The sequence below is a fragment of the Budorcas taxicolor genome, chromosome 23 (genome assembly GCF_023091745.1).
Source record: "Budorcas taxicolor isolate Tak-1 chromosome 23, Takin1.1, whole genome shotgun sequence".
NCBI lineage: Eukaryota > Metazoa > Chordata > Mammalia > Artiodactyla > Bovidae > Budorcas > Budorcas taxicolor.
The window spans coordinates 13,786,807-13,806,204 of NC_068932.1; the positions used below are offsets into that span (position 1 = coordinate 13,786,807).

Sequence of the window (19,398 nt, forward strand, 5' to 3'; positions counted from 1 at the left end):
GAAATTCTAAGATGAGGTGAAAATTCCTTTTAATGTAAGTCATAAAATTAAATGGAGTCTGCTCTAACCTATGCAATCAATACGCTAGAATAAAATTCTGTTTTTTGAGCAGAATGTATGTATCCATCTCCTTCTGGCTGACAGTTGCCTTAACAGATAAACACACAGTAAGAGAAGACTTACCCAGTAGGAGTAGTAATAAATAGGAATTTAAAATCTCAAATGCCTTAATAAATTACTTATTTCCCTCCCCTGTCATGGGCCTGCTTCTCATTTCATGAGAAAAGGGTAAAGCATTAATTATAATTAGTCACGTAAATTCCCAAAGTCTTTCATAAAAGCATCTTTCAGAAATCAGAGGCCAAATAACTTCTGGTCACATGTTAATTTTATTTTTCTTCCTGGCGATGTACACTCTAGTTCAAATATATTAAGGAAGCAGACTGTAAGCAAGAAATTAAGAGCTGATTGCAAAATTCTGCGTAAAAATTAAAAGAACTTTTAAAACACATTTTAATGTAAAGAAAAATCAAACATCTTGCGGCAGAAATTAGGCATAATCAGGGGAAAACTACCAAACGTTCTACCAATCACAGCACTAGAGAACGCCACAGGTCGTCAAAAGACTCCTTCCTTTTAGCCAACAGTTCTTATCCTCCCGCCAAAGCTGTCCCTAGAGCATCAGAGAATAACTTCAACGAGCGATTTATGATTTTTTCCTTTTGATCTTTCCTCCACACACATCCACCTGCTTGGAGGTGTCAAGGCGACTAGAAATGGTTAACACTGACAAGCAGCAGACAGAGAAACAAACACCCCTGACAACCCACAGCTGAGTAAGCAAGAGCTGTTTATTCACGACCATGTTCCATTTGGAGACTACTGGCGAGCCCTTGAAAGCCCAGGCACATTTTAGAAGGTTCCTAGAGAGGGAGGGAATAATCTCCCCCCGACACACACACACGCACACACGCACACACACACACATACACCCCCCACCCCTCTCCCCCCGCCCTGAGAAACACACACTGAGAGGTTCGGGTGGGAACCATCTGGTCAAGGCAGCCCCTGCCCTTCCGACCCCTCAGGAATAACCTCACGCACTAGAGCATCCGACCCCTTGCAGGGGTTGTGTAACTCCCCAAAATGGGCTCAGACGCTGGCCCCAGCGCTGAGGGCTTCCGAAGACGCTTTCTGCCACCCCCACCCCCTCCACGGCCCACCCCGACGCCGCGGCCGGGACTGGAGACCCTGCCGAGAAATGGCCCTTTAGATCCCACCCCTCACCTGGCTCGGTCCCACCTGAGCACCAGAGCTGAGAGAAAACAGGCAGGGAGAGCTGACCTTGATGCTACTGACAGTGGAGCGGCACATCCTGCTGCTTCCTGGAAAGCGGCCCGCAGGACATTTTTCCCCCTGGAGGAAGGAAACGGGAGGGCGCCGGCCGGGCGGCGGCGGGCGCGGCGGCGGTGGTCCGGGCGGGCTGTGCAGCCTCTAGCGGGGACGGTCCGAGGACTACATCTCCCAGGCTGCTCTGGGCCGCCTTGCGTCGTGACCCCAGCGCGCACGGAGGCGGTGACTCTTACCTCACAGAGGTAGCTCCTCCGCCGGCAGCAGCTCGGCGCCCGCGGTCCATGGACCGGAACCCCGGGCCGACGGGCAGGAACCCCGGCCGCGATTGCCGTCTCCCCGCCCTAGGCTCCTCCTCCTCGCTCCCCACTGCCTCCTCCGGACGCCCGCGGGCCGCGCACCGCCACCGCCGGGCTCGCGGAGCCGCCCCGGGAGGCTGGGTGGCGGGTTCGCGGCTGCCGCCGGACTGAGGCCTACTCCGCCGCCTCTCAGTGCTATTGTCCTGGGCCCGGCCCTGACCGGGCTCACCGGAGAGGCGAGTGCGCCGGCTCCGCCGAAGATGCCGGACCAAGCCCTACAGCAGATGCTGGACAGGTACGGGCAGCCTTTGGGGAGGACGCGAGCAGCTGATCCTCGTTCCGGCCCTGCCGCGCCCGGCCTCGGGGCTCTTCGGAGCGGAGCCCAGCATGCCGGGAGGAGTTCTACGGCCTGGGGGCCGGGCGAGGGGCCGAAAGTTTGGAGTCCGTACTTGGGGGAGGACGGAGCGGGCGGCCTGGATGCGTAGACTTAAAGCGAAACTTAGTTAAGGAGTGGCGTCTAGCTTCGTCGGAACGCCTTTGCGAAGTGAGAGGGGCTTCTATGAACCCAGAGAATTAGTTTCTTTTTCTCACTCTTCTCCTCCCCTCCCCCCAAACTGTGTTGTAACGTGTTTGTCCGAGATGTCACTGGCAAGAAGAGCCAAACTAATTTTCTGAGGAATGATCCTCCTCCAATTTTAACTCTTTCCAAAAGCCGAGGAAAAATAAGCATTCGTTTGGAAAGCTTCATAGGCAAACTTCATTCTTCCTTCCTCCGCATCCCCAACCCCAAACTATAAGATCAAGAGTATCCGCAAGGGACTTTAACGGTCAGACCAGAGTAGAGGTTATGGGAAACACATAAATCCAACCCTGAACATTTCGTGTATTTTACCACGCGTTAAGTTCCCTGAGAAAGTTTCATCTTGTCATGGGGCAAGTTCCTGGGGGCGGGGGTGGGGGGGTCCGGTCGGTAAAACTTTATGTGAAATCGGCTGCAGAGCCCTCTGCTGTTGAAATTCTACTCTGTGGGTTCTACCACGAGTTTCTGGAGACCCTTACTCCACATTTTCCACTAAGGACATAACTTCCTGGCAACGCCAATGCTGTTGGGTAATGTATGTTTTCGTTGCCTACAACTCTCAGTAGACCACTCGCTACCCACTTCAGCGTGTGATATAGCTCTATACTGAGAACAAATCCAACTGGAAAGTGTTAAATGAAGAGGCTCCCTTAAATGAAATTATGCTTGGATCACACCCAGAACACAAATCACTCAACAGTACCTCTTCTTCCAAAGTGACAGACATTTCCTTTGGAGCTTAGAATTTTGGGACGTCTGCTGCTGCTGCTGCTAAGTCGCTTCAGTCGTGTATGACTCTGTGCGACCCCATAGACGGCAGCCCACCAGGCTCCCCCGTCCCTGGGATTCTCCAGGCAAGAACACTGGAGTGGGTTGCCATTTCCTTCTCCAGTGCATGAAAGTGAAAAGTGAAAGTGAAGTCGCTCAGTCCTATCCGACTCTGCGACCCCCTCGACTGTAGCCTACCAGGCTCCCCCGTCTAGAAATCATGGTACTGACTTTTTTCAGTTGGGGTGACACAGTGATTAATCCAACCCTTGTTCTAGGAGAGCATTCAGATCAAGTTGTATTGACTACTCCCTTTTTATATAAGTAGTTTACAAGCTCCTGAAAGGCAGAAGTCATTATTTCAAATTCTACAACCCCCTGTACAAAGCAAGTCATCAGTAAATACTTTTATGAACAAATGCATGAACTTTTTTGTCATTCTCTCCAGTTCTGTAGTGGTCTAATAATTTACCATACTGGCAAGTTACATAGGACAACTGAAATATGCCCCGAGGAGACCATTTTCTGCCACTGCCACTGCCAATTCCAATCAAAGACCCTATTTTGGTGCTGGGTATTTTGTAATTAATTTTTACCCCCTCTGAGGGCCTGCTGCTTTCCACTTATATGTAGTTGACTTTTGTGTCCAAAAGCTGATCTGGCTTTGGAGATTTCCATAAAAGTAAAAAACCCAAGGAGTGCCAGCAAGACATTTACAATTGTCTCAACAGAAACTTGGAAATTCTGGCTGCATATACTGAAACAGGTGACTATAATACTGGCTTCCCTCATCTTCTCTACCTTGTTGACATATCTCTTTAAGATGATATTCAAAGATCATTTTGCAACCTGGCCCCCTGTTGGAATCACCTGAGGAGTATTTTAACATATGGATAGATGCCTGACTGTACCCACGACCAATTAGTTCACAGATTTCTGGAGAATAGGGCCTGAGCATGGGTATTTTCAAAAGCTTTTCAGATGTTTGTTGTGGTTGAAAATCACTTTTAAAGGGTTTGTTTGTTTGTTTGTTTGTTTTTGGTAGTGCCGCATGGCTTGAGGGATCTTAGTTCCCCAACTAGGGATTGAATCTGGGCCTCCTGCAGTGGAAGCAGAGTTCTAACCACTGGACCACCAGGGAATTCCCACTACCCTAAACCCTAAGTGATTATTTCATGATAAGGGATAGTACTTTTTAGTGAGGTAAGCTTGGACAGAAATCTTGAAATTCTCTTTTTGCCACTTACCGGCTATATGACTTTGGATTTAAATTCTGAGGTTCTACATCATCTTTAAAAAATGATAATGTCCTACTTTACAGGACTATATAAATGAGAACAAGTATAAGTACTTTGTTGTTGTTCTTGTACAGGCTCTCTGTTGTATTTTATACAACAATAAAATGCCATTCGTATGTTAGGCACACAGAAGGTACTTAAGATCCTGGTATAACCGGGATTTCCCTGGTGGTGCAGTGATTGGGAGTTTGCCTTCCCACGCAGGGGACGTGTGTTTGATCTCTGTTGGGGAAACTTAAGATCCCACATGCCACAGGACAAGGAAGCCTGAGTGCCGGAACTAGAGAGAAGCCTGTGTGCATTGTGCTAAGACCCAATCCAGCCAAATAAATTAATATTTTTTAAAAAAATTCTAATGTAACCAATCAATTAGCAATTTACACACATACACCCCCCTCCCTCATCTCCTTTCTATTTACTATCATCTTAATCTGGGCTAGCCCCCCTGCAAGTTGAACACAAAGATACTTGATGGGTTCATTTGAGGAATACTGACAAGTTCAAGAGACTAAAATATGTCAACCTGTTAGGACCCAGAATTCTTGCTTGAATTTGGCTCCCCCCTAGCTTGGTCTTTGGGTGGCAATTTTTGAGCTACAGAATTTACTTCAGAAACTTGCCTTTATGTTTATTTCTTCAGTACAAGTTCTATCCTTGAGAAGATTAAGGAAATGTATATAACATATTGTTTCACTTCTGGGTTAAGATTAGGTATATTTTAATAGTTTATTAAATTAGTATTCACTGAACTGATTTGATAAATATTGATCCATTTGCCCAGTACCATTCTAAGCCCTCAGTATATGGTGGTAGTGAACATAAGCAGAAATGTGGAGCTTTAATTTTAGTGAGGTTTGTGTTCCACAAATGTCAAATAAAATAAAGATTATATTTACAAATATGATGGTATGTTCAGTTTATACATTCAGTCTTCCATGGTTTTTTAATTAATAGCAGCTTACTAAGAGCTGAAGTTCAATTGCTTGTCCTTTGTGAATAAGTCTAGTTTAGCAATTGTTTACTTAATAAATTTTATTCTTGCCATATTTGCAGCTGGAAAGAGTATATATAGATACATATTTTGATTGCCTTTCATTTTTATAAACAGCAGCTCTTTTATGTAAATTTATCATTTGAACCTTTTAAATTGAGAATGGTGGAAAGGGGGTAGTTTTCTAATATCATGAATGATTGGGGATCACAGATCATTGCCCTGAAATTATAACCATTCATAAATTCAAACCCTTTACATCAGGCTCTCTGAATCTTATTTTCTATTCTTTCCCTTCATTGCCATACTTGTTTAAGAAGTCTGTTATGTCTACTCTGTCACCATTATACTTTCTCATTTTCTCTTTTACTTCTCAAAATGAGGGTTAAATGTATAGAGAATACAAAGAATAAACAAACGGCAGGAATGGACCTCAAGTTTAAAGCCTGGTGAGAGATGCTTCTGGAAACTTGACTTTTGTGTACCCCTTTCATATTGAACACTTAGGAATTTGTTGAGGTTGTTTTGCATCACTTAATTGCACATGGTGAGTAGGCAAGGAACAGAGCCATTCTCCCCGGAACAGTCAGATGGGAAGAACAATGGAAGAATAATCTGCTCCTCAGAGGCCTCCTGCAGTAGCAAGTGAGTTAGCACCCCATCTCACAGGATGTTACCGACCATATGGACATCTCTTTAGAGGTTGTAGATGTCCCCATAGGACCGAGCTGTATTACCTTCTGAGTTATAAACCGTCTCTAGCTTCCACTAAAGCAGCTTGTCACTCTCTTTGGCATCTTTCCTCAATCATATTACAACCCCATTTTGACATTTACAGAACAATACCTGGAGTTAAGAGCCATTAGCAATTAGTTGTATTTGTTTCCCTCTCTATATAAAAAGCAGAAACATTACAGATAAAGTCCCCTTTGGCCATTATCCCCCAGTTCCATATCTTCTCCCATACCCAGTTCACTAGCATATAAGTGGGTTTATGTTCTTCCAGTCTCTGTGTAATGCTTTTATATATACTATATGTAATTCACAGTTCTGTTTTTGTTTCTAAAATTTAAATATATCAGTCTACAGTTTACTTTTTAAAATGCTGAGTTCTGTGATATTCAGCAATTAAAGAGTATACATATATAATCTATTGTATTAACATACTACTTGTACTGTGAGTATGGATACTCGTAGTATGGATCATCGAAAAAGCAAGACAGTTCCAGAAAAACATCTATTTCTGCTTTATTGACTATGCCAAAGCCTTTGACTATGTGGATCACAAGAAACTGTGGAAAGTTCTGAAAGAGATGGGAATACCAGACCACCTGACCTGCCTCTTGAGAAACCTATATGCAGGTCAGGAAGCAACAATTAGAACTGGACATGGAACAACAGACTCGTTCCAGATAGGAAAAGGAGTACGTCAAGGCTGTATATTGTTACCCTGCTTATTTAACTTCTGTGCAGAGTACATCATGAGAAACGCTGGGCTGGAAGAAGCACAAGCTGGAATCAAGATTGCCGGGAGAAATAACAATAACCTCAGATATGCAGATGACACCACCCTTATGGCAGAAAGTGAAGAGGAACTAAAGAGCCTCTTGATGAAAGTGAAAGAGGAGAGTGAAAAAGTTGACTTAAAGCTCAGCGTTCAGAAAACTAAGATCATGGCATCTGGTCCCATCACTTCATGGCAAATAGATGGGGAAACAGTGAGAGACTTTATTTTTTTGGGTTCCAAAATCACTGCAAATGGTGACTGCAGCCATGAGATAAAAAGACACTTACTCCTTGGAAGAAAAGTTATGACCAACCTAGACAGCATATTGAAAAGCAGAGACATTGCTATGTCAACAAAGGTCTGTCAAGTCACGGCTATGGTTTTTCCATTAGTCATGTATGGATGTGAGAGTTGGACTGTGAAGAAAGCTGAGCACCGAAGAACTGATGCTTTTGAACTGTGGTGTTGGAGAAGACTCTTAAGAGTCCCTTGGACTGCAAGGAGATCCAACCAGTCCAGCCTAAAGGAGATCAGTCCTGAATGTTCATTGGAAGGACTGATGTTGAAGCTGAAACTCCAATACTTTGGCCACCTGATGCAAGGAACTGACTCCTTTGAAAAGACCCTGATGCTGGGAAAGATTGAAGGTGGGAGGAAAAGGGGACGACCGGATGAGATGGTTGGATGGCATCACCGACTCAGTGGACATGAGTTTGAGTAAACTCCAGGAGTTGAGGATGGACAGGGAGGTCTGGCATGCTGCAGTCCATTGGGTTGCAAAGAGTCAGACATGACTGAGCAACTGAACTGAACTACTCTAGTGACATTTAGATTCTTATTACCTTGATATAATTTGACTTTCATCCACCTTTCTTATCCGTGGCTCTACTAAAAGTATATTAAATGCTACTAATAATTTCTTAATCGGTAAACCCAATGACTTTTTCCTTTGTCCTCATGTCCTTGACATGTATGTAATGAAGCTGAAACTGGTGACCTCCACTCCCTAACTTGAAACTGTGTTCTAGTCTACTACATTATTTGTCTGTCTGTCTTTTTCCCCCTCTTACATATCACCTTATCCTTACTCTCTTCAATCACTTAGGTATGGTTCAATTCTCAGCCCTTATTCTTTGAAAAGTAGACACTTTTATCACTTACCATCTCACTTTCACCTTTGAATGACTCCCAAATGTCTGTTTTTATTCTTGGCCTCTTTCCCGCGTTTTAGTGTCTGATCTCCAGATGCCCAGTAGACAGTTCCATTTGTGTATACAGGGTATTACTAGTGTCTTCACGTATCTAAAGCTAAACAACTTCCATTTCCCTGGTTTTTACTTATCTTGGCTTCCCAGTTTCTGGCCCATTCTTCTAATCCACCAGCCATAAAACCTACATCTTTTTTTTTGCTTTTTTCCCCCCTCTAAATCCACCTGCTTATCAAATACTATAGATTCTTCATCTGACTCCAGTTTTTCTCTTCCAGTTTGACTTACAGAGTGGTACCAGAATTGGCTAGAGCACAATTATAATCATGTCATTCCCATGCTTTAAGACATGCCAGTCTCTACATTGCCAATAGGATAAATTCTCAACTTTCAAGACTTTGTGAAGAGACTTAGCTCTATTAATCCAATCCAGCCCTAACCTACTTTAACCATACTCTTCTGTACTGCACTTCATTGTCCTCTGAATATATCCTGCTGTGCATCTTATTTTTTGCTTTAGAGTCCTTCCTCCCTTTTGACACCTGGCTGACTCTGAACCATCTTTAGAATTCAGCTCAAATATCACTTTGAAGCATTGTACATCTCCTTCGGGCAGTGAGTTACTTCTTCCAAAATTTCCAAAGAATCTCTTTCAATAGAACTCATTATAGTACATCGCTCTTAATTGTAATTTTTTTTCAATGCATCAGTCCCGTGTCTCAGAGCCTTTATCACCACCACCATGCACATTCAAGTGGGAGTTCACTGAGAACAGAAGCTGTTCCATTTCTTGAGAAGGGGAATGTACATTGGCAACACTGTTGAATCACGCCGTCTTTTCACTATTTATGACATATCACTACTTAGAATAATCTTGCTGAAGCACCATTTTAAAAATACCTCATTTGTTCAAAACCTGTATTTTTTTATTGCTTACTAAGCTTAAGTTCAAAATTTTTTAACTTGGCCTTCAAGACCCTCGATCAGTTCAGTTCAGTTCAGTCACTCAGTCGTGTCCGCTCTGTGACCCCATGAATCGCAGCATGCCAGGCCTCCCTGTCCATCACCAACTCCCGGAGTTCACTCAAACTCACGTCCATCGAGTCAGTGATGCCATCCAGCCATCTCATCCTCTGTCGTGCCCTTTTCCTCCTGCCACCAATCCCTCCCAGCATCAGAGTCTTTTTCCAGTGAGTCAATTCTTCACATGAGGTGGCCAAAGTAGTGGAGTTTCAGCTTTAGCATCATTGCTTCCAAAGAACACCCAGGATCACTCTCCTTTAGAATGGACTAGTTGGATCTCCTTGCAGTCCAAGGGACTCTGAAGAGTCTTCTCCAACACCACAGTTCAAAAGCATCAATTCTTCGGCACTCAGCCTTCTTCACAGTCCAACTCTCACATCCATACATGCATGACCACTGGAAAAACCATAGCCTTGACTAGACGGACCTTTGTTGGCAAAGTAATGTCTCTGCTTTTCAATATGCTATCTAGGTTGGTCATAACCTTTCTTCTAAGGAGTAAGCGTCTTTTAATTTCATGGCTGCAATCACCATCTGCAGTGATTTTGGAGCCCCCAAAAATAAAGTTTGACATTGTTTCCACTGTTTCCCCATCTATTTCCCATGAAGTGATGGGACCGGATGCCATGATCTTCATTTTGTGAATGTTGAGCTTTAAGTCAGCTTTTTCACTCTCCTCTTTCACTTTCATCAAGAGGCTCTTTAGTTCCTCTTCACTTTCTGCCATAAGGGTGGTGTCATCTGCATATCTGAGGTTATTGATATTTCTCCCGGCAATCTTGATTCCAGCTTGTGCTTCTTCCAGCCCAGCGTTTCTCATGATGTACTCTGCATATAAGTTAAATAAACAGGGTGACAATATACAGCCTTGACGTACTCCTTTTCCTATTTGGAACCAGTCTGTTGTTCCATGTCCAGTTCTAACTTGCTTCCTGACCTGCATATAGGTTTCTCAAGAGGCAGGTCAGGTGGTCTGGTATTCCCATCTCTTTCAGAACTTTCCACAGTTTCTTGTGATCCACACAGTCAAAGGCTTTGGCATAGTCAATAAAGCAGAAATAGATGTTTTTCTGGAACTGTCTTGCTTTTTCGATGATCCAGTGGATATTGGCAATTTGATCTCTGGTTCCTCTGCCATTTCTAAAACCAGGTTGAATATCTGGAAGTTCACGGTTCACGTATTGCTGAAGCCTGGCTTGGAGAATTTTGAGCATTACTTTACTAGTGTGTGAGATGAGTGCAATTGTGCGGTAGTTTGAGCATTCTTTGGCATTGCCTTTCTTTGGGATTAGAATGAAAACTGACCTTTTCCAGTCAGACCCTCCATAGTCATATTTATTATGCTCTCTATTATGTTTAAGACACAGAATACATGGCTGGCACTAGCTACCTTCTTAAAGCTCTGCTTCTGTTTAAAATTAAGTATGTGAGTATACATCTTTTGCCCAGGCCAGCTTGATATGCACACTATCCTGTATTCTTTTCAGCATCTTGTCTTTCAAAATTCTACTCACTCTTCAAGATCCAGTTTAGTTTCTGCCTCATTTATAAAGCTTTTCTGACTATTTCAGCCAGAAATATTTCCCACTCTTCTCCAGACTCCCATAGCAGTTGTTTACATACCGTATATACATACATGCCTCCCAGTTCCTTATATGCCATAGTTATAAGATGAGAGGTGGTAACATTTATATGGCACATTAGGGTACACTGGAAGAGGTTTAGATTTCTAGTGAAAGCTCTTTATGGCTGCTTAAAGGTACCCTAGCAAAAATGAAACACATAATGACTTGCACTAACCATAATTTCCTTAAAAATGAGAAATGGAAAATTTTCTCAGAATACACTATCCATAAGGCAGCATGGTGCAGTGAAAAAAGCTGATTTTTTTTTTTAATGGCATATAATTTACAAAAATCTGATGTTTTAGAGTTGAGGCCTAGGTTGCATTCATGCCTTTCTATTTAACCATGAAGCCTTGGGCAGACTGTTTAACCTTTCTGGGCTTTTGTTTCCTTATTTAAGGGGGGAAATAATTATGTTTGCAGACTTTATGAAGATCCGAGATAAAGAGCATGGCATGAATATATGCTCAATAAATGATTGCTTTCACTGTGGTATATTTCTCCTCCTCTCTTTCATAATGTATTAATAATTGTGGTGACTCTTTGATAAATTCAGATACTTTTTAACTTCTATTCCACTTGGGTGGACAGACATATAAAGAGGTTTTTAGTCTTGATGGTATAGTTTTTGTTTAAGAATACATAGGATGTGATACTTTAAATCCTGAGACAAAGCAAGCAATTTGCAGTTTTTTTCCATTGTTAAATTTAGGCCTTCCTCGCATTAACCAGTGCATGGTTCACTAAACATGTTTTGAATTAAGGACATGTTCTCTTTCCTTAAAACAGTCATGCAAATACATTCGGTAAGACACCATATATAATAACAACAATAACAATTTAAAGCCTGTTTCATTCCTCTCACTCCTGTATTCTGGAACTCTTCTGTTCTGCTACCCTCCATTTTTCATCAAAGTAATCTCTAGGGCAGAGTTTCCAGATCTTTCTGATAATCCAAGATAAACACCTGCAGTCTAAATCTGCAAAGATAGACTTTACTGTCAGCTGTTTTATTAGATAACCATACTGGTTAATTTATGTGCCAGTGAAAAAGTATTCTATTGATAAGTAAAGTTTGCTCCCTTTTTTTCCCCATATACTTTTTAAATAATTAACTTAAGCATATAAACTGGTTTAGTCACATATGAACCCTATGAAGTAGATTACCTTTGTCATCCATCCTGTCCCAACTGGTTTGTAATATCTAGCTTTATTTTAAAACTTTTCTGCTCCAATTACATTGGTTTTCTCATGGTCCATGGCCATATGCTCATTTCTGTCTCTAAGCTTGGTTATGCTGCTTTCTTACTTCAGATACCCTTGTTCTTTTCATTCCCTAATTGTCATCTCAATTGTAGTTCTGCCTTTTCATGAAACCCTCTCAGCTGTTTCATCCTGTGTTTCTTATGGTCATCATCACATTTCTGCATTAGCTGGACACTTAATGCTCTGTATGGTTGTTTTTATGTGATTCTTCTATGCGTATATTTGTTCCTTGACTAGACTGTAAGTTCCTTAAATGTATTTCTTCTGACATCAAATAGTGAACATACTTAGTACGTTCAAGTTAATCTCGGAGAAATCTTGAATACACTTAGATTTAAGACAAACTAGATATGTATTCCTCAAACTGTTTATAAGTTTTGCTATCAAGAAGGACTTATAATTGGAAAATGTTTGAATTTAAATTTAAAACCACATAGATTTAACTTTTTTAAAATAAAGAGAGGCATGTTATGCATATAGATCAGTGATATTACCAGTACCAGTAAGGCCATACATTTATTTTAAGGAATAAGTAATAGACTTTAGAGTTGTCTACTTTAGTTCTTTCTCATGTCTTCATAGTATAATAGTGATTTGTTCTTTGATCTCTGAACCAGTTGTGATAATTCCTAGACCTCCTTTTAATCTATAAACCGATGAGCCTCAGCTTGGCTGGCAGAAAGGTGTGGAAGTATTATAAATTGTGAGTGTAAATTGCTGATATCAGCAAGCAAGCAGCATTTACAAAACCTAGTGGAAGGAAAAAAAAGGATGGAAGAAAGTGAAATGTGGCTTTGAATGAATATCTTACGCAATGGTGTTGGCCTACTGAAAAACTAAAGAATGGTTAGGAATCCAGGACTTTTCCCACTGCATACCAGGGTGCCAGGCAGAACTACTTTATGAGCTAATTTAGGTAAGAAAATGCATCCATAAAATCTAGGCATAGCTATAAAGTTGATAGCATCTTTCTTGTCTATCCGTGCCATTATTGCTACTGTTCATTTGGTGGTTATATATATGCCAGGCAATTGAGCTGTTTCAAAATCACTTGTTTAATCCTTTACAATAGAGAATCTTTTTTTAATTTACTTTACTGAAGTATAGTTAATTTACAATGTTGTGTTAATTTCTGATGTTCAGCAGAGTGCCTGAGCCACACACCTACATACAGTCTCCTTTTCCTAGCACAGATTACTGAACATAGTTCCCTGTACTATACAGTAGGGTCTTTATTGTTTATCCATTCTGAATATATATCAGTTTGCATCTGCTAGTCCCAGACTCCTAATGCATCCCTCCCCCTTGGCAACCACAAGTCTGTTCTCTATGTCTGAGTCTGTTTCTACTTATTTTATAGGTAAATTCATTTGTCATTTTAGATTCCACATGTAAGTGGTGTTATTATGATATTTGTCTTTCTCTTTCTGACTTACTTAGTATGATAATCTCAGTCCATCCATGTTGCTGCAAATGGCATTATTTCATTTTTTATGGCTGAATAGTATTCATTAGATAACCACACTAGTCAATTTATGTGCCAGTAAGAAACTATTCTATTGATGTGTGTGTGTGTGTCCATGTACATGTGTGCACATATCACATCTTTATCCACTCATCTGTCAGTAGACATTTAGGTTATTTCCATGTCTTGGCTATTGTAAATAGTGCTGCAATGAACATAAGGGTACATGTATCTTTTTTAAATTATGGTTTTGTCAGGAAACATACCCAGGAGTGGGATTGCTGGATCATAGGTCAACTCTGTTTTTAGTTTTTTGAGGACCCTCTATACTGTTTTCCATAGTTGCTGCACCAATTTAATTCCCACCAACAGAGTAGGGGAGGTTCTACAATAGGGAATGTTAACATAAAACCTTTTTTTATCCTGAGAACTACTTTGGAAGTTTAGTTATGCATATGAGTTCCTTCTCAGAATGTTTTGAAAGAATAAAACAAAATAGGTCAGAAATGAACCAATTATGTAGAAATACACCTGACAAAATATTGAAAGTCTGATGTAGTAATAGGAGCTTTAACACAAATGCAAGATCTATTATTGGTGACTCTTGATAATTAATTTCAGATTAGTGATGGGTTAAATGTTATTTGGGGATCTGGACAGCTATAATATGAAAATTACTGGTCACTGTTCTAATTTCTAATTGCTGTACTACTGATATTACCATGATTTACTTAGATCCATAATTGAAAGAAAATTGAATATCATTCAGTGATTAGTGAAAATTTTTAAAATGTTATTTTTTTCCCCATCCAAATTTACTAACCCCATAAATATTTTGTGGACCCCAGATTAAGAACCCCCTGACTTAAAGAAGTCCTGAAAGAGACTGTCATTAAACCTAAAATAAGCAGTAAGTAGGGAATTTTAACTCAAACAGTCTGGCTCCAAAGCCCAAATTCTTTAACCAGTTAGAATATCCTGAACTCACAAAATCTTTTTCCCAAATTTAGCTAGCTTTTTTCCTTTAGAATAAAGAAAGATCTGAAGCATTTTGTTTACTTTTTAAATTAAAAACCATTTACATTGAATATAAAATCAGATTTCATTTTTCTATTATGGTGAGTTGAGAAAATTTACAAAGGGAAGAAATATGGAAAAAGGAAGAATGACCAAAGCAGAGGTTCTCAAACTTTAGGTCTCACAATCAATCACATGAAGGGTTTGTTAAAATACAACATTGATGACCCCTCAAAAAGTTAAAAATAGAAATACTATATGATTTAGCAATTTCACTTTCTGGGTATATATCCAAAAAAATTAAAAACAGGATCACAAAGAAATACTTGTACACCCAGGTTCATAACAGCGTTATTCATAATAACTAAAACCTGGGAGCAGCCCTACTATCTATGACTGAGATAAGCAAATGTGGTATGTAGACATACAGTAGAATAGTATTCAGCCTCAAAAAGGAAAGATAATCTGCAGATTAGCTGCTACAATGTGGATGAACATGGAAGATATAAAAAGACGAATACGGGATGATTCCACTTGTGTGAGGTTCTTAGAATAGTCGAAGTTATAAAGACAGAAAACATAAGGGTAACTGTCAGGGGCTTGGGGAGTTTGATAAGAACAGAATTTGTTTTACCAGATGAAAAGAGTTATATGGGGATGGGTGGTGGTAATGGTAGCACAACCTGTAAATGTGTTTAATGCCACTGAATTGTGCACTTAAAGGTAATTAAGATGGAAATTTTATATGTTCTACCAAAATCAAAAAAGAAAAATGATTTTTGAAGAAATTTAAAATAAATAATTTTTTTTAATGTAATGTGGGGTCCCATCAGAGTTTCTGATTCTGCAGGTCTTGGGTGGGACCTGAAAATCTGCGTTTCTAGCAAGGTCTCAGATGATGCTTGTACATCACACTGATAGCTGCTTTCTGAGAGATGGAGGATTGAAGAGAACAAGGGTAGGAAATGACTCAAAGAGAAGCTCTTAATTAGAGTTTTGTCAGAAATTACAACCTCTCCTTGGGTGTGGACTTGAAAAGTTTTTGGCTTTGTCTTTTGAAATCGCAAGTAGCCAATTGTTCTCTTTTTTTTTAATTATTAAAATCCAGTGCTCAAATTTATTAAGATAATAATGGGGGAGGGGGGTAGGGAGGAGAGGAGGTGTGCCTCAGAGCAGTTGTTCTTACTTTTAAGGGTATTAAAATTGCCATCCCATAAATTATAACATTAAAATATAACTTAAAGTAGAATTATAGTTAAATTGATCCTGCAGTGGAAATATTATAGCGCTGTCAGTAAGAATTTTTAATTTCTTAAAAATGTTTGGTTTTATCTTTGTTGGCTGTTTCTAAGAAATGACCTGATCTAATAACCAGAATCAGGAGCGTATTTTTGCTCTGTGTGAGAAACAGAAAAACTTGCACGACTCAGAGTACTTGGCAGTGGAAATCAGATTTATTTAAGTCCTTCCTGCTCAAGTCTGGTCAGTAGGAAATAAAGCCATTGACAGAAATACCTGTGTGTTATTATAAAAGCTGCTTAGGAGTTCACATCATATAATTGTTCAGGGCTATCTCTTTATTTCCAATTTCTCACACTCTATAACAAGATTGTTTGGGTTACACCTGAAAGGTCTGCCCCAAACAGGTTAAACCAGGGGAAAAAAAAGAGAAAAACTACGGGTTTATGTAAGTGAACAGTGCAAGGGTATATTTAGCTTTAAGCACAGCTTGATCCATGTCTCAGACAAAGTCATCAGTTTCTATCTTTTAGCTTCCTCTGGGTTCTTCAGGCTCCATGTTGTGGCTTTCCTGGCAGCAAAGCCTCAGACTCTCCTTTAGCTCCTCATTTTTCCTGCCTTCAAGCCCAGTGGAAAAGAAAGTCTGTGTACCAACTTTCCCAGCAAAAATTCTGAAGTGCACTCTAATAAAACCAGCTTTATGGGCCCAGACTCATCACTTTAATCTAGGACGTGGGATACTCCCCTTAAACCAATCTAAGGATTACTCTTCCTGGAGCTGGGGATGTGGGACTAACTGCCTAAAGAAACCACACACATGGCTGATGCTGGAGGGAAGAGTGATTTTCCTTAAAAAGTGTGGGATACTTTTTGCTCCTAAAAAAGAGAAATCATGCTGTACATTAAACCACAAATTTCTATTTTCCTAAGATGCTGAGAAACTATAAACCCATCATTTTCAAACAACCTCTTTTCTCCTTAAATGGAAGAAGGAAAGGAATTGGGGAATATATAGCTGAAATAGATTGCATCAAGGAGGGGGTAGGGTATGGGGAAGCAGAGAGTGAAAGCATAATTATAAAACCTTCTTAGGTGATATTCCTGGTCAGACTATTGTAAGTTTTTTTTTTAATGAGGGAAGAAAAGATTTCTATACAGACATTGTTCCCTCCCCTCATTTCCAGCCCTAAAGACTAATAACTGTCTTATAGGCTGTCTGCCCATGTGACCATTTTTACACTCTTTAAGTTAATTTCCCACATACCTGGCCCTTATTTCACAGACTCATGTTCTTTCCATATCATGTAGGTTAAACTCATAAACCTATTAAGGTGGTGTATCAGTTAATAAACTCTTTAGAACTTAACATTTTCTGTATTGTTATTTATATTAAAAATAGGTACTCATCAGAAGCTATTATTTCTACCTTAAGTAAGTCCAATAATTATCCCTTTCACACAGTTTGCTTTCTGCAGTCTCTTTGCTTTTTTTTAACCTGCCATTTTTCTGTACTAGTGGTTCCCAAACTTTTTTTAATATCACGTCACAGATTTCTAGGCCCTTTTCCTCTTGAGTTTCTTATTTACTAGGTCTGGAGTAGAGCCAGAGAATTTGCAGGTTTCCTAGTGATTCTGAACTGCTCATCTCAGAGAACTGTGTTTTGAGAATCCCTATGATAAAATCACTTGCTCCTGCAAATTTCTACTGTCAGGCCTTCCTGAAGCCTTCTCTGATCTATCCAGATTGATCCATCCTTCCTTAAAATAGGGAAGGATATAGCTATGGTAATTTCACTAGAACTTTAAATATCTTATATTTACTAGATGTAGCCTGAATTAATTTACAGAGTTTTCCAGATGGGTACAATCTTCCATTTATTTTGTTTATGCAGCTTCATGGAACCAGTGAAACTACATGGAATCAGTGAATGCACAGTGTATGTTACTGACAATTTCTTTAGTTTTCAGTTGCTTGCTTGTTTTGTACTATTAAGTTACAAGTCTTGATTTCATACTTATTTGCATCTAAATTATAATTTTTAGATGCATTAATTTGGTGGTGTTAGAAATTTACATATTGTGGGCAATACTATTTGATCTCAGATGACCATCATCAGATGTAATGTTAAGTGATTAGAATAAGTGGAAAATGTATGTGGTAAGTTAGTAGATGTTGAAAATCAGCAAACCTTTTGGGCGTATTGTTATCAATAAGGGTTCTTTTTTTAAGTATCCGCTCTATAGAATAATTTCAGTTAATCTCTAACAAGCATTACCTTAAAAATCCAAATTTTTAAGCTGTATACTATCACTATGAATTAAACAATGTACCTAATAAGTTCACTGTAAATCATGGTTCAACTATCTTATCTACCATAGCCGTAAAATTAGAAAAAAATCCAGAAGTGCCTCTGACCTGAGTACCTTCTAAAAAGTAAAACTGTAAATGTGTTTAGGGGTGAAGTGCACTAATGTGTGAAATTTTGAAATGCATCAAAAAATAAGATTGGTGAAAGAATATGTAGCAAAATGATAGAATCTGGGTGTTAGGAATAAAGTTCGAAATTTTTCATATTAATTGAGGGGTGGTGGTGGTGCAGAAATAGGCTTATTCTTATCCAGAATTTGTAGGGATTATAGCTATACAAATATTCCCATTAGATTGATATATGAAACTGCCATTTAAATAAAAGTTAAACACATAAATATAGGCAGTTTCATTTGGTTCAACCTAATTAATACTTCTACATTTTGTTTTTTCCTGATGACTGGAGATTGGCCTAATTTAAGATTCAGTTTAATTTAGCTACATATATGTTCCATTGTTGATATGAAAAACTTACAAGAACCTAGAAGTCTACTTTCTAGATATTTCTGCCTATATTTTGTTACCAAAATAATACATTTCATTCTGTCAGCGATATACAAATATATTTACAAAATTACCTTGGTTATGGGGAAATATATATACTGCTGCTGCTAAGTAACGTCAGTCATGTCTGACTCTGTGCGACCCCATAGACGGCAGCCCACCAGGCTCCCCCGTCCCTGGGATTCTCCAGGCAAGAACACTGGAGTGGGTTGCCATTTCCTTCTCCAGTGCATAAAAGTGAAAAATGAATGTGAAGTCGCTCAGTCGTGTCCAACCCTCAGCGACCCCATGGACTGCAGCCTACCAGGCTCCTCTGTCCATGGGATTTTCCAGGCAAGAGTACTAGAGTAGGGTGCCATTGCCTTCTCCAATATATATATACAAATACCACAAATAACTGGGATATTTGCTCTATACTTGTCAACTGAATTTTTATGAAAAAAACTGGTTTAAACCCAGTCAAATCACAGGTAGTAGTGATGGTTGGACAGCAGTGTGAATGACTTAGTGCTACTGAATTGTAGTCTTAAAAATGGTTAAAGTATTCAGTTTTATGTTATGTATATTTTACCACAATAAAGTTAAAAAAAATAAAGTGAGGAGGAGACATTTCTGTTTAACCTTAAGATAGCACGAGGGCCCAGACAGCTTGGCTGAGGTGAGTCAGAGGGGCAAGCATGCTTAAACAAGTGCTACCCCCCTCCAGTTTTACCTAGGTAGGCCATAGGAAATCTGACCGATTTTGAAAGCTAAGTGAAAACACAGTTTTGGATATTGTTACCATGTATTCAGTTCAGTTCTTTCCCCCTGTTCTAAGAAGTTTTAATTGGTGCATGCGATTAAAATTCACGTTGATCTACAAAGACTGGAGACTTATCTACAGTACCTGAC

At 39.8% G+C, this 19,398-nt stretch overlaps 1 protein-coding gene across 1 annotated transcript in view; it reads left to right on the top strand.

Moving 5' to 3' along the window:
• The first annotated feature begins 1,146 nt into the window (after positions 1-1,146).
• MARCHF5 (membrane associated ring-CH-type finger 5) overlaps positions 1,147-19,398 on the top strand; it is a 54,688-nt gene continuing 36,436 nt past the window's right edge. The window contains exons 1-2 of the mRNA XM_052661213.1: positions 1,147-1,478; positions 1,594-1,944. Of these exons, the coding sequence (XP_052517173.1) occupies positions 1,147-1,478; positions 1,594-1,944 (683 nt within the window). The remainder of the gene's footprint in view (positions 1,479-1,593; positions 1,945-19,398) is intronic.